Here is a 15,722-nt window from a genome sequence, read left to right as displayed (position 1 = left end):
TCCCAGAGGCCTCAGGACAGGTAGAAAGTCCCAGAGGCAAGGATGTTTTCCTGGGGACTTGTTTGCTCCCTGGTCCCCCTTCCCACCCCCTTGAGGGCTCCTTGCCTGGCCTGGAGCCCCAGGGACAGACCCTAGGAAGCAGAATGTGTTCCCAGCCATCTCCTTCCTCGGCTCAGGGGTTGCCAGGCTCCTCAGTGGGCCAAGTCCTGGTGCCCAGGGACACGTCAGGCTCTCGGAGCCCAGGGAGTCCCACAGGCAGGTAATTCCCAGGCAGTGGGGTGGTGCTGTGAGAGAGGATCTCTGTCTGGAGGAGGGTGGGTGAGCCAGCAGAGGCGCTGGGTAACCAGAGAGGGAATTAAGTCCTAGAGGAAGGAAGCAGCTTGGGTGTGGTGGGAGGTAGGATACCAGGCTAGGGACACCCAGCGACCAGCTCCCAGATGCGGGGAGCCTGGGCTCTGAGGGGAGAGGCTTAGGGGAGGGGAGCGGGTGGAAGGCGGAGTCAGGAGGCTTATTAGAACAGAAAAGGAAAGTTGTCCCGGGAACAAGGGCAGAAAGTTCTGGATCACAGCCTCCTCCCCGTGCCCCTCCTGCCCTCAGACTCTGCCCCAGGGTCTCCCCGGAGAGCAGTGCTGAAGTCCCTGGTGTTCCAGCAGCCACTCAGAGGGCAGTCTGCAGCGGGTCCACGGGGGGCAGCGTCAGGATGAATGGGCAGAGGACCCCTTTGGCCCCCGGGGGAAAAGGCTTTAGCTCCTTGGCCTGGAACTGGGCGGTTCCCTCGGAGACCGTGAAGGTGGCTGTGACCTGGTGGTTGAGGCAGTAAATGGTGTTGCCCAGCACGGCGCAGCGGAGCGGGGCGGGGTCGGGCAGGGGCAGGGAGGCGGCCCGGCTCCAGGAGCTTGTCACGGTGTTGTAGCGCATCACCGCGGCGCCCACGCCCCGCAGCAGGTCGAAGCGGTACAGGAAGCCCCCCAGAGCCACAATGTCGCTGGACCGCCGGTGGCTGGCACTGTAGGGGCACTCGTCCCACGCGTCCTTCGCGGGGCTGTACCTGAGCAGGCGGTAGAAGAGGTGGCCGCCGGTAACATAAATGTCCCCCCGGCAGGCCACAGCTTCGTGAGCCACGGGGAAGCTGCCTGCAGGGAGGGGCGCACAGGAGGTCCAGGCGTCCGTGCGCGGGTCGTAGCGCTCCATGCTGTACAGACACTCGCCCCCAATGGCGTAGAGCAGCCCGTCCAGCGCCACCAGTTTGAGCTGGGCACGCGCCTGCCGCATGGGCCGCACCTGGCTCCAGATGTCGGTCAGAGGGTTGTAGCAGAAGACCTCGTTGGAGCAGACGGCCTCGGCACCGGATCCACGGATGCCCCCCGCCAGGAACAGATAGTTGTGCAGGGTGCAGAGACCGCAGCCCCGGAGCGGGGCCTCCTGGGGCACCTGGGTCAGGGGCCGCCACGCGTTCTCCCGGGGGTGGAACACGTACAGGAACGTGCGGGGAGGCGGGGGCGCGGGCCGCACCGCGTGAGTTTCTTCCACCCCACGAGGGTCCCTTGTGAGCCCCGAGCGGCTCACCCGGTAGAGGCTGGGCAGCACGAGGACCCCCAGCACCGCCTGGCCCCGGCTGGTCCGAAGGCTCAGGATACGCTCCCGGTCAGCGCCACTCAGCTGCCGGTAGAGGCTCGGGTCTCCCAGCACGTGTAGCAGATTGTCACTCATCCAGGCATAGGTCTCCTGGGCCAGGCGGGGGTCCCCGTGCTGCTGGGCAAAGGCCAGTGCCTCCAGGCAGCTGCCCAGGTCCAGCCATCGCTGCAGAGCCGCTGCCGCCGAGGATCTGGGCTTCTGGGGCCCCTCCACCACCCCCCAGCCCCCCCGCCTCTGCAGAAACACCATGAGTTTTCGGGCTTCCTTCTGCTTCTCAGTGAGGACCTGCCCGCTGCCTGCAGGGCTGGGCCCCTCACCGGGCTCCTGTCCTCGGCGCTGCCCTGGGGCCGCTGGGCTGGCCTCACGCTCAGAGCTCTGGGATATTTCGCACAAGCTGCGTTTCCGTGGCCGGGGGACAGGCTGTGAGTCCTGCCTTGTAACTGGGGAGGGTGCAGAGCCAGGCTGGGTCTGCTCCGGTGGCCGTGAGGGGGCCCTGGGTTCTGCAGCACCAGATGGCAGCGAGTCTGGATGTTTCTCCTCAATTCTCTCCCCTCTTGGGCCTGAGGGAGGGCCTGCGGTGGGAGCCTCCTTGGTCTCGGTGCTGCTCTGCTGTGGCCGAGCTCCAGCCTCAGCCAGGCCCCCTGTGCCTGCCCCTGTGACCAGTACAGCCGAGCCATGCCTGTCCTCACGGCTGGGGACGGCCTCTTCAGGGGAAGAGCCAGACTCTTTGTTCTCAGAGGGTGTGGAAGTGCTGGGATCTCTGGGGCTCTCCAGAGCTGCCCTCGGGACTGTCCCTTGGGGCCTCTCTGGCCTGGGGAAGGGGTGACTCCTAAGAACCATCGAAATAAGGTTTCCCCAGCTAGTTGAGAACTGCCCCTCCTGACTGCCCTTGCAGAGAACCACACTGGGCTTCTGAGGTGCAAGCCTTGACCCATTAGCAGGCCCAGGGGCTGCAGCTGTGACAGGGGATGGGCCTGGGGCAGGGGATGGGCCTGGGGCAGGGGCTGCAGCTGTGACAGGGGATGGGCCTGGGGCAGGGGATGGGCCTGGGGCAGGGGCTGCAGCTGTGACAGGGGATGGGCCTGGGGCAGGGGATGGGCCTGGGGCAGGGGCTGCAGCTGTGACAGGGGATGGGCCTGGGGCAGGGGATGGGCCTGGGGCAGGGGCTGCAGCTGTGACAGGGGATGGGCCTGGGGCAGGGGATGGGCCTGGAGCAGGGGCTGCAGCTGTGACAGGGGATGGGCCTGGGGCAGGGGATGGCACTGCTTTGAGATTTTCATCCTCAGCAGGACCCTGGCCAACTCTGGGGGGCAAAGAGACTGACAGAGAGGAGTTCAGAAGAGTTGGGGCTACAGGTAAGAGACCTGGATGGGGATGTGCTGTGGGTGGGAGGGGTTTAGGGGTGTGTGAAGAGGACGTGAGGGAGGGGCTTGGGGAGGGCACGCAGCTGCGAACCTCTGCAGCTCGCTTCCCTCTGTCAGAGCCGCCAGCCACCTGGCCTTGCAGGGATCCTCTCCCTTCTCTAACACTGTGGCCCCCTTGCTCCTTTGTCCCTTCAGGCCCTGAACTGAAGAAAGGGTGGTCTCCAGAGCCGTTAGCCCCAGCCTCACCCGCAGTGCTGGCCTCTGTGGTCCCCTCCCCTTGGGACAAGAGTCGGTGTCCCCCCTGTGGCCCCTCTTGTGATAGGCCCATGGAGCCTGGGGCCTCGCTGAAGCTCCCGGTGACAAGGACCTCCCTCCTCGTCCGGGGCCAACCTTCCACGGAGGCTGGGGACCTCTGAGACTCCCTGGGGGCCAGGGTCCCAGCCTCCCTGCTCTCAGTAGCTTTGGCTCCTGAGTCCAGAGCTAGGACTGGGGCTGGTTGGGGGCTGCTCTTCCCAGGCCCCCTCTCTGAGACATCCATCGGGGGACTAGTCTTCAGGGTGTACGATGGGGGCAGCTCCTGGGGCAAAGGGAGCCCCTGGGAGCCCGCGGGGAGGCCGCTGGCTGCACCCACAGAATCCCACACACTCACCACAGCGCCCAGGGACAGGGGGTCCAGCCTTGGGGAGCGGCAGGTTCTCTCTCCTGAGCTGCGGTCCACCTGCCACCGGCGGCTGCCTGGGCCCCTCCCCAGTGAGCCAGGTGACGCCACACCTTGCTGCCAGGGGCTGGTGTCCCGTTGCACCATGTGGACGAGGGCCTGGTGAGCTGGTACCTTGGCTTGGACGCCTCCTGCTTCTACCTGCACCTCCACTTCTCCGCCAGGACTCCGGGGGGTGAAGTGTATCAGGAGGGGGGCAGACGTCCCCTCTGCTTTGCTCTGACCCAGGAGGGCAGCACCTGGCCTGCGAGGCTCCCTTCCTTTTCCTTGGGGGGCTTCTGGAGTGGCATTACCACGCTGCTGTCCCAAGGCCCCTCCGCTGGCCACCTCACCAGGTGTCTTGAGTGGAGGTGTAGCTGTAGCAGCCAGACCTTCACCTCGCGGGGGCTCCTGATCCTGGGCCCCTGCTGCAGCTGGACTCCCCTGGCCACGTCCTGGAGGGTGTGGCTTCTCCTGCCCTGGGCTGTGTCCCTCGACACCACCACTGACCTTGGATTTCGGGGGCAGGGCTGTCCCAGGTCCTCCCACCTGTGAAGGTCGAGGGGCTGTGGATGCTGGACCTGCCGCCTCCTGGTCCTGCCCAGAGCCAAACCAGTGCAAAGCTAGCGCCGTGGCGGCCACCACAGCCAGCGCCAGCAGGGTCAGCACGACGCCATCCCAGTCTTCGTCCCCATCCCCGTCCCAGCCCCAGCCGGGGCTGTCAGCCTCCAAGACGCCCTGGGTCATGGTCTGGGCGGAGACCCAGCGTGAGGAGCTGGGCAGCAGGCTGGGAGCTATGTGCTGCGCACACCAGGTCCTGCTTCAGGCCTGGGTGCCACCTGGTGTCGCGCAGATGGCATCCGTGACGTGCCCCGCCCAGAGGGCTGCCCAGTTAAGGTGGCCCTGTGCTGGGGCCAGTGCGCCGCCCAACCTGGGAGGGGTGGGTCTCTGTGTCTGCACCCGGGCTTGGGTGTTGTTAGGAGGGCCTGGCTGGAGGTATCAGGAGACAGCATAACCCACGGCAGCTCCAGGAGCTCAGGGGCGTCCCCAGGCCCCTGCCCAGCTCCTGCCCCTTCCCTTTTTCCATAGCTTCCAATGGCAAATGGCAGCGTTCCTCAGCGCTCTTCTGGCATCCCAGCCGACCCACTTCTGCCTAAGAGACCCTCACACCCCCAAACTCATCCCACACCCCCGCGCCCCTCCTCTGAGCTCAGGGCCAGCCTCAGGGGGCTCTGGCGGGGAAGAGTTACCCACAGGAAGATGTTATCTGTAGCTGCAGCAACACGATGAGGCCCTGATGAAATTACCAGAAACCGGAGAAGACTATTCCACTCTTGGCCAGGGTGGGGGGGTCTCCCTGAGGAGGGGGACCATGGGGGCGGGGGTCCTGACCCTAAACACTGCCCAGCACACAGATGGGCTGCCGGGAAGGCGCACAGGTGTGAAGCGGAGGCTGGCGCTTCTCCCCCCCAGATACGCAGGTGCTTGGGGGGGCCGAGGCCGACTCTCCCTTCCCCTCCTCCAGCAGCCTCTGGACTCTCCGTACCCTGAGTTCAGCAGAGATGGGATGGTTGTCAAAAGGAATTTTTAAGCTATCACTAATAAAGAGTGGACAAAGTAAAGAAAATCCAAAAGTTGTGTTTTCCTCTTTATTGGCCTGGTTTATCACAACCTTCTAGAGCCCTTGGGCCTCCCTCTGGGCCATCTTGACTGCCAAACGCCACTCTCACGCAGTGGAGAACCCTGAGCCCCCGCCAGCTCCATCTCCCATCACCACTCAGCCCTGGGAGACTTCACAAACCCTCCTCTGGCCCCGGGGCTCTATCAGTCTGACTTCTGGTGCCTCATCTCAGGCCTCAGCCTTCCCTCGTCCACCCCCTCCCTCCTCGCCAGGACTCAGGCCCCTCACAGGCCGGCGTGTAGGTGCCCTGCAGCACTTGGCTTCTCAGGGGACAAGCCTTGTCTCCTCCATCTGCTTCTCACTTAAGCCGAGGAGTAAGTGTCAGGACAGGTGCCATGTGGGACCCAGACATGAAAAAGAGCCTGGAGCTCCTGGGACAAAGGCAGGCCCCCACGACATGTACTTGTTCCTTCTTCAGGGACAGAGGACTCTCCCTGACTCAGGCAGTGAGGTGGCCAAGGCATGTCCCTGGCACCCAGCCTGGGTTCTGCTGAGCCTCAGGTATCTCACCCACCTGTCCCCTCCCAGCCTCCCCCCTCCCCGAGCGTATTAAGTGACAGTAAGAGGAAGGATGGAAGGGGGCCCTGCCTTAAGGTGGACCTCAAGCTGGTGGCAGGCTTTCTGGATGCCGCCCTTATTCTCTGTCCTGGTCCCAGGCTCTGCCTCTTGGTTAAGTTTGGGGTCCAACAACCTTGAGAGGATGGAGATGACACCATCGTCTGCACCTCTGTATTGGCCATGTGGTGTCCACCACACATCTCCACCCAGTACCTGAAGACCCCTGTTGTTGGTCTGAGCACCAGGCTGCGGCCAGAGAACACGTGTCCACTAGGGGTACCTTAGGACACCAACTTCACAAGGTGCTGAGGACCGTGACAGGTCCTAGAGACACACAGGTGACCAAGGAAGGGTCTAGTCCCCTCCTCTGTGGAAAGGAAACACCTGACTTTGGCAAAACCCTTGACTTTGTCAAGGGCAAACCCTGCCCTTCGTGGAGCAGCTCCCTACTGGGAAGGTGAATGGAGACATGTTACCGCCCAAAATAGTGGGAGTTTTGCCCTCTTTCCATAGAGAGTAAAAATGTGGCACTGCTGAAAAGGTGACAGAACTTCAGAAGCACACAGGATCACCCACAGAAATTGTGAAACATGAGTAATGGTTCTGGTTGTGCTATGATGGCATAAATATCACAGATTCCCATTGAGGTAAAAATAAAGATCAAAAATATGGGTCCCAGGAAAGTCTGACCTGTAGCAGCCTCCTCAGAGCTCCATTTCCAGTTGCCTGCTGAGGCAGGACCCCTGTCCCAGTCCCTCCAAGGAATAGAGGGATTTGGGCCTATGGACCCAGAGATCCTGTTTCCTCAGAGACAACACAAGCAAAACAGGAATGGAGGCAGTCACCTGCTTGCCAGCAACCATGACCAATGCAGCTGGGAGTCCGGGAGGTGGGGAAATCCATCCACATGAGCTGATCCACTGCAGCACTCACAGGAAGACCCTCACTAACTGGTCACCAAGCCCCAACTACGCTAGCTCCCATGGTGCCTTTCTGAAACATTTGGTGGAGGAAAAGCCTAGTGTGATGAAGACATGATTCCACATGGAGAGCTAAATACAAATGGACAGCTAATATAAATAAGATGGTAGAGGGGCTTCCCTGGTGGCGCAGTGGTTGAAAGTCCGCCTGCCGATGCAGGGGACGTGGGTTCGTGCCCCGGTCCTGGAGGATCCCATGTGCCGCGGAGCGGCTGGGCCCGTGAGCCATGGCCGCTGGGCCTGCACTTCTGGAGCCTGTGCTCCGCAACGGGAGAGGCCACAGCAGTGAGAGGCCCGCGTACCGCAAAAAAAAAAAAAAAAAAAAAAAAAAAAAAAAAGATGGTAGAGAGCTGCAAACTCCACTAAATGTAGGGTTTTTCTATTATTGGAATTTTTTAAAGGCAAGAAAGATTGCATAATCAGAAATGATATAAAACAAAGAATATAATATTATATAATCATGTTTATGTTAAAAGTATATATGTACTTTTATATATGTATAAATAAATCTAGGATACTGTTTAAGCCTTAGAAAATATAAATCTCAGGTTTAATAGTTATACAGTTATACCCAACAGGGGATACCTTTTAAGGAATCCATCTGAGGTGGGGAAAGGTTTATGCAGAAAAAAGTTATTTAAAAAAGACAAACAGGGCTTCCCTGGTGGCACAGTGGTTGAGAATCCGCCTGCCAATGCAGGGGACACGGGTTCGATCCCTGGTGCGGGAAGATCCCACATGCCGCAGAGCAACTAAGCCCGTGAGCCACAACTACTGAGCCTGCGCTCTAGAGCCCGCAAGCCACAACTGCTGAGCACGCGTGCCGCAACTACTGAAGCCCGTGCGCCTACAGCCTGTGCTCTGCAACAAGAGAAGCCACTGCAATGAGAAGCCCACACACTGCAACGAAGAGTAGCCCCCGCTCACCGCAGCTAGAGAAAGCCCGGGCTTAGCAACGGAGACCCAACGCAGCCAAAAATAAATAAATAAATGATTTTTTTTTTAAAAAGACAAACAATACAATGTGATTTAAAATGGAAAAAATTAAAACACATAAGCATTCAACAGTATGGGAATGATGAAGAGAACATGTGTTTCCACACAAATTTTAAATTTTTTTGTTCTAGTTTTGCAAAAAAAATGCCATTGGTAATTTGATAGGGATTGCATTGAATCTGTAGATTGCCTTGGGTAGTGTGGTCATTTTAACAATATTAATTCTTCCAATCCAAGAACACAGTATATCTTTCCGTCTGTTTCTGTCAACTTCAGTTTCTTTCATCAGTGTCTTATAGTTTTCAGAGTACAGTCTTTTGCCTCCTTAGGGAGGTTTATTCCTAGGTATTTTATGCTCTTTGATGCAATGGTAAATGGGACTGCTTCCTTAATTTCTCTTTCTGATAGTTCGTTGTTAGTGTATAGAAGTGCAACAGACATTGGTCAGGATGGCCATCATCAAAAAGTCTACAAGTAATAAATGCTGGAGAGGGTGTGGAGAAAAGGGAACCCTCTTGCACTGTTGGTGGGAATGTAACTTGGTGCAGCCTCTGTGGAAAACAGTACGGAAGTTCCTTAAAAAACTAAAAATAGAACTACCATATGATCCTGCAATCCCACTACTGGGCATATATCTGGAGAAAACTCTATTTCAAAAAGACACATGCACCCTAGTGTTCATAGCAGCAGTATTTACAATAGCCAAGACATGGAAGCTACCTAAATGTCCATCGACAGAGGAATGGGTAAAGAAGATGTCGTATATTTATACAATGGAATATTACCCAGCCATAAAAATGAATGAAATAACGCCACTTGCAGCAACATGGATGGACCTAGGGAATTCCCTGGTGGTCCAGTGGTTAAGAATCTGCCTTACAATGCATCGGGGAACTAAGATCTCACATGCCACAAGGCAACTAAGCCTGAGTGCCACAACTAGAGAGAAGCCCACGACAACAACGAAGAGCCCACGCACCGCAACAAAAGATCCTGCGTGCCGCAACTAATACCTGACGCAGCCAATAAATAACTATTTTTTAAATAAAAAAATAAAAATTAAAAAAGAAAAGAAAAATGAAAAAATGTGCAAAAGTACTGAATAAACATTTTTCCCAAAAAAAGACATACGATGGCCAACAGGCACCTGAAAAGACACTCAACATGATTAATCATCAGGGAAATGCAAATCAAAACCACACTATCCCCTCACACCTATCAGAATGACTATATCAAAAAGACAACAGTTATACAGCAGAAACTAACACACCATTGTAAAGCAATTATACTCCAATAAAGATGTTTAAAAAAAAGACAAGAAATAACGAGTGTTGGTGAGGATGTGGAGAAAATGGAACCCTCATGCACTATTGGTGGGAATGTAAACTGGCACAGCCAGTATGGAAAACAGTACGGAGGTTCCTCGAGAAATTAAAAATAGAATATATGATGCAGGAATTACACTTGGGGGTATCTTTCAGAGGGAAACAAAAGAATTTTATTTATTTAAAAAAATTAAATTGAAGTATAGTTGTATACTTTAGCATGTCTGTGTGCAGGCTGCACTTGTGTCTTCTCATCATTTTTAATTTGGGAGTTTAGCTGTTTTCCTCATGAGCAGTCCCATTTCATTAGCCTCAAGGAACTGGCCTTCCTCAGCTTCTCAAGAATATTAAACAGAGACCCAACAGGTTCCTGAAATGCGCTCTCAGCCTTCACAGTGCCCCTACCCTTTGTTATCCTTCTACCTCAGTGGTTGCTGGTTTTAAAAGAGAATTTGTTAGTTTCTAAGTATTTAACCCTTTTAAAAAAACATTTTAGAGATAGCCTCATCCACCAGAGGGCAGACAGCAGAAGCAAGAAGAACTACAATCCTGCAGCCTGTGGAACAGAAACCACATTCACAGAAAGACAGACAAGATGAAAAGGCAGAGGGCTATGTACCAGATGAAGGAACAAGATAAAACCCCAGAAAAACAACTAAATGAAGTGGAGATAGGCAACCTTCCAGAAAAAGAATTCAGAATAACGACAGTGAAGATGATCCAGGACCTCGGAAAAAGAATGGAGGCAAAGATCGAGAAGATGCAAGAAATGTTTAACAAAGACCCAGAAGAACTAAAGAACAAACAAAGAGAGATGAACAACACAATAACTGAAATGAAAACTACACTAGAAGGAATCAATAGCAGAATGACTGAGGCAGAAGAACGGATAAGTGACCTGGAAGACAGACCAGTGGAATTCACTGCTGCGGAACAGAATAAAGAAAAAAGAATGAAAAGAAATGAAGACAGCCTAAGAGACCTCTGGGACAACATTAAATGCAACAACATTCGCATTATAGGGTCCCAGAAAGAGAAGAGAGAGAGAAAGGACCCGAGAAAATATTTGAAGAGATTTTAGTTGAAAAATTCCCTAACATGGGAAAGGAAATAGCCACCCAAGTCCAGGAAGCACAGAGAGTCCCATACAGGATAAACCCAAGGAGAAACATGCCAAGACACATAGTAATCAAATTGGCAAAAATTATGGCAAAAATTAAAGAAAAATTATTGAAAGCAGCAAGGGAAATAGGACAAATAACATACAAGGGAACTCCCATAAGGTTAACAGCTGATTTCTCAGCAGAAACTCTACAAGCCAGAAGGGAGTGGCATGATATACTTAAAGTGATGAAAGGGAAGAACCTACAACCAAGATCTCTCTACCCGGCAAGGATCTCATTCAGATTCGATGGAGAAATCAAAAGCTTTACAGACAAGCAAAAACTAAGAGAATTCAGCACCACCAAACCAGCTCTACAACAAATGCTAAAGGAACTTCTCTAAGTGGGAAACACAAGAGAACAAAAGGACCTACAAAAACAAACACAAAACAACTAAGAAAATGGTAATAGGAACATACATATCGATAATTACCTTAAAGGTGAATGGATTAAATGCTCCAACCAAAAGACACAGGCTTCCTGAATGGATACAAAAACAAGACCCATATATATGCTGTCTACAAGAGACCCACTTCAGACCTAGAGACACATACAGACTGAAAGTGAGGGGACAGAAAAAGTTATTCCATGCAAATGGAAATCAAAAGAAAGCGGGAGTAGCAATACTCATATCAGATAAAATAGACTTTAAAATAAAAAATGTTACAAGAGACAAGGAAGGGCACTACATAGTGATCAAGGGATCAAACCAAGAAGATATAACAATTATAAATATATATGCACCCAACATAGGAGCACCTCAATACATAAGGCAACTGCTAACAGCTATAAAAGAGGAAATCAACAGTAACACAATAATAGTGGGGGACTTTAACACCTCACTTACACCAATGGACAGATCATCCAAGCAGAAAATTAATAAGGAAACACAAGCTTTAAATGACACAATAGACCAGATAGATTTCATTGATATTTATAGAACATTCCATCCAAAAACAACAGATCACACTTCCTTCTCAAGTGCGCACAGAACATTCCCCAGGATAGATCACATCTTGGGTCACAAATCAAGCCTCAGTAAATTTAAGAAAACTGAAATCATATCAAGCATCTTTTCTGACCACAGCGCTATGAGATTAGAAATGAATTACAGGGGAAAAAACGTAAAAAACACAAACACATTGAGGCTAAACAATACGTTACTAAATAACCAAGAGATCACTGGAGAAACCAAACAGGAAATAAAAAAATACCTAGAGACAAATGACAATGAAAACACGACGATCCAAAACCTATGGGATGCAGCAAAAGCAGTTCTAAGAGGGAAGTTTATAGCTATACAAGCTTACCTCAAGAAACAAGAAACATCTCAAATAAACAATCTAACCTTACACCTAAAGCAACTAGAGAAAGAAGAACATACAAAACCCAAAGTTAGCAGAAGGAAAGAAATCATAAAAATCAGAGCAGAAATAAATGAAATAGAAACAAAGAAAACAATAGCAAAGATCAATAAAACTAAAAGCTGGTTTTGTGAGAAGAGAAACAAAACTGATAAACCATTAGTCAGACTCATCAAGAAAAAGAGGGAGAGGACCCAAATCAATAAAATTAGAAATGAAAACGGAGAAGTTACAACAGACACTGCAGAAATACAAAGAACCCTAAGAGACTACTACAAGCAACTCTATGCCAACAAAATGGACAACGTGGAAGAAATGGACAAATTCTTAGAAAGGTACAACCTCCCAAGACTGAACCAGGAAGAAATAGAAAATATGAACAGACCAATCACAAGTAATGAAATTGAAACTGTGATTAAAAATCTTCCAACAGGGGGCTTCCCTGGTGGGACAGTGGCTGAGAGTCGCCTGCCGATGCAGGGGACATGGGTTCGTGCCCCGGTCCGGGAGGATCCCACGTGCTGCGGAGCAGCTAGGCCCATGAGCCTCCGCATCCGGAGCCTGTGCTCCGCAACGGGAGAGGCCACAACAGTGAGAGGGCCGCGTACTGCAAAAAAAAAAAAAAAAAAAAAATCTTCCAACAAACAGAAGTCCAGGACCAGATGGCTTCACAGGTGAATTCTATCAAACATTTAGAGAAGAGCTAACACCCATCCTTCTCAAACTCTTCCAAAAATTTTCAGAGGAAGGAACACTCCAAAACTCATTCTATGAGGCCACCATCACCCTGATACCAAAACCAGACAAAGACACTACAAAAAAAGAAAATTACAGACCAATATCACTGATGAATATAGATGCAAAACTCCTCAACAAAATACCAGCAAACAGAATCCAACAACACATTAAAAGGATCATACACCATGATCAAGTGGGATTTATCCCAGGGATGCAAGGATTCTTCGATATATGCACTCAATCAGCGTGATACACCATATTAACAAATTGAAGAATAAAAACCATATGATCATCTCAATAGATGCAGAAAAAGCTTTTGACAAAATTCAACACCCATTTATGATAAAAACTCTCCAGAAAGTAGGCAGAGAGGGAACCTACCCCAACATAATAAAGGCCATATACGACAAACCCACAGCAAACATCATTCTGAATGGTGAAAAACTGAAAGCATTTCCTCTAAGATCAGGAACAAGACAAGGATGTCCATTCTCACCACTGTTATTCAACATAGTCTTGGAAGTCCTAGCCACGGCAGTCAGAGAAGAAAAGGAAATAAAAGGAATACAAATTGGAAAAAAAGATATAAAACTGTCACTGTTTGCAGATGACATGATACTATACATAGAGAATCCTAAATATGCCACCAGAAAACTACTAGAGCTAATCAATGAATCTGGTAAAGTTGCAGGATACAAAATTAATGCACAGAAATCTCTTGCATTCCTATATACTAATGATGAAAAATCTGAAAGAGAAATTAAGGAAACACTTCCATTTACCATTGCAACAAAAAGAATAAAATACCTAGGAATAAACCTACCTAGGGAGACAAAAGACCTGTATGCAGAAAACTATAAGACACTGATGAAAGAAATCAAAGATGATACCAACAGATGGAGAGATATATCATGTTCTTGGATTGGAAGAATCAATATTGTGAAAATGACTATACTACACAAAGCAATCTACAGATTCAATGCAATCCCTATCAAATTACCAATGGTATTTTTTACAGAACTAGAACCAAAAATCTTAAAATTTGTATGGAGACACAAAAGACCCCAAACAGCCAAAGCAGTCTCGAGGGAAAAAAGCGGAGCTGGAAGAATGAGACTCCCTGACTTCAGACAATACTACAAAGCTACAGTAATCAAAACAGTATGGCACTGGCACAAAAACAGAAATATAGATCAATGAAACAAGATAGAAAGCCCAGCGATAAACCCACGCACTTATGGTCAACTAATCTATGACAAAGGAGGCAAAGATGTACAATGGAGAAAAGACAGTCTCTTCAATAAGTGGTGCTGGGAAAACTGGACAGCTATATGTAAAAGAATGAAATTGGAACACTCCCTAACACCATACACAAAATAAATTCAAAGTGGATTAGAGACCTAAATGTAAGACTGGACACTATAAAAATCTAAGAGGAAAATATAGGAAGAGCACCCTTTGAAATAAATCACAGCAAGATCTTTTTTGATACACCTCCCAGAGTAATGGAAATAAAAACAAAAATAAACAAATCGTACCTAATGAAACTTAAAAGCATTTGCACAGCAAAGGCAACCATAAACAAGACGAAAAGACAGCCCTCAGAATGGGAGAAAATATTTGCAAACGAATCAACGGACAAAGGATTAATCTCCAAAATATATGAACAGCTTGTGCAGCTCAATATTAAAAAAACAAACAACCCAATCCAAAAATGGGCAGAAGACCTAAATAGACATTTCTCCAAAGAAGCCATACAGATGGCCAAGAAGCACATGGAAAGCTGCTCAACATCACTAATTATTAGAGAAATGCAAATCAGAACTACAATGAGGTATCACCTCACACCAGTTAGAATGGGCATCATCAGAAAATCTACAAACTACAAATGCTGGAGAAGGTGTGGAGAAAAGGGAACCCTCTTGCACTGTTGGTGGGAATGTAAATTGATACAGCCACTATGGAGAACAGTATGGAGGTTCCTTAAAAAACTAAAAATAGAATTACCATATGATCCAGCAATCCCACTACTGGGCATATACCCTGAGAAAACCATAATTCAAAAAGACACATGCACCCCAATGTTCACTGCAGCACTATTTACAATAGCCAGGTCATGGGAGCAACCTAAATGCCCATCGACAGACGAATGGATAAAGATGTGGTACATATATACAATGGAATATTCCTCAGCCATAAAAAGGAACGAAATTGGGTCATTTGTAGAGACGTGGGTGAATCTAGAGACTGTCATACAGAGTGAAGTAAATCAGAAAGAGAAAATCAAATATCGTATATTAACACATATATGTGGAACCTAGAAAAATGGTACAGATGAACCGGTTTGCAGGGCAGAAATCGAGACACAGTTGTAGAGAACAAACGTATGGACACCAAGGGGGGAAGGCGGCGGTGGGGTGGGGTGGGGGTGTGATGAATCGGGAGATTGGGATTGACACGTATACACTGATGTGTATAAAATGGATGACTAATAAGGACCTGCTGCATTAAAAAAATAAATAAAATTCACAAAAACCCCACATTTTACTGTTTGCTAAGAATTATTTTGAATTGTGATCAATCACGTGTCCTATTATATCTCTTTATTCAACTCGTATGGGCTTCTTTTTAGAATTGAAGTAGAGTTGAGTTACAATGTTGTGTCAATCTCTGCTGTGCAGCAGTGACTTAGTTATACACACACAGACACTTTTTTTTCATATTCTTTTCCATTATGGTTTACCACAGGATATTGAATGTAGTTCCCTGTGCTATACAGTAGAACCTTGTTGTTTATCCATCCTATATATAATAGTTTACATCTGCTAATTGTATGGACGTTCTTGTGGCCCAGTACATGATTATTTTCTGCAAATATTCCATGGGTTTAAATAGATGCAAAGTTCTCTCCCCTACACATAACAACTAAATTAAGCTTGATTTCTTTGTTCTCGCACTTGTTTTTTGTCTGCATATCTGTCCATTTCTGGAATGGGTGTATTGAAGCCTGGGGAAGGGTGAGGACAGAGCTCTGGTCTGTGGCACAGCCTGCAGGACGCCTGCCATTGCCATGGACTCCAAGGAGGAGAGGCGGGGGGAGGGGAGGGGCGGAGCCAGGTGGCACGGTCAGTCTGGTTGCCTGGAGGCGCGACCTAGACACAATGGGGTCTGGGAGCTGGGCCGGGCAGGGGCAGAAATCCAGACACCCAACCCTACCTTCC

The 15,722-nt window shown here is 49.8% G+C and overlaps 1 protein-coding gene across 1 annotated transcript; it reads right to left on the bottom strand.

Moving 5' to 3' along the window:
* Window positions 1–657: 657 nt before the first annotated feature.
* KLHDC7B (kelch domain containing 7B) lies at window positions 658–5,056 on the bottom strand. Its single transcript, XM_089920060.1, has 2 exons — window positions 2,718–5,056; window positions 658–2,591 (listed from the first exon to the last, which is right to left on the bottom strand). Exons 1-2 carry the CDS (start codon window positions 4,441–4,443, stop codon window positions 658–660), a joined length of 3,660 nt encoding a protein of 1,219 aa, XP_089776186.1. The 5' UTR covers window positions 4,444–5,056.
* Between the last annotated feature and the right edge of the window lie 10,666 nt (window positions 5,057–15,722).

Source organism: Delphinapterus leucas, chromosome 11 (genome assembly GCF_059928025.1).
Source record: "Delphinapterus leucas isolate spDelLeu-1000000601 "Yukka" chromosome 11, BTC_Dleu_Yukka2, whole genome shotgun sequence".
In the NCBI taxonomy this organism is placed as follows: Eukaryota; Metazoa; Chordata; class Mammalia; order Artiodactyla; family Monodontidae; genus Delphinapterus; species Delphinapterus leucas.
Note: the sequence above shows the minus strand (reverse complement) of the source record. Positions and strands in the feature narration are given on the sequence as shown.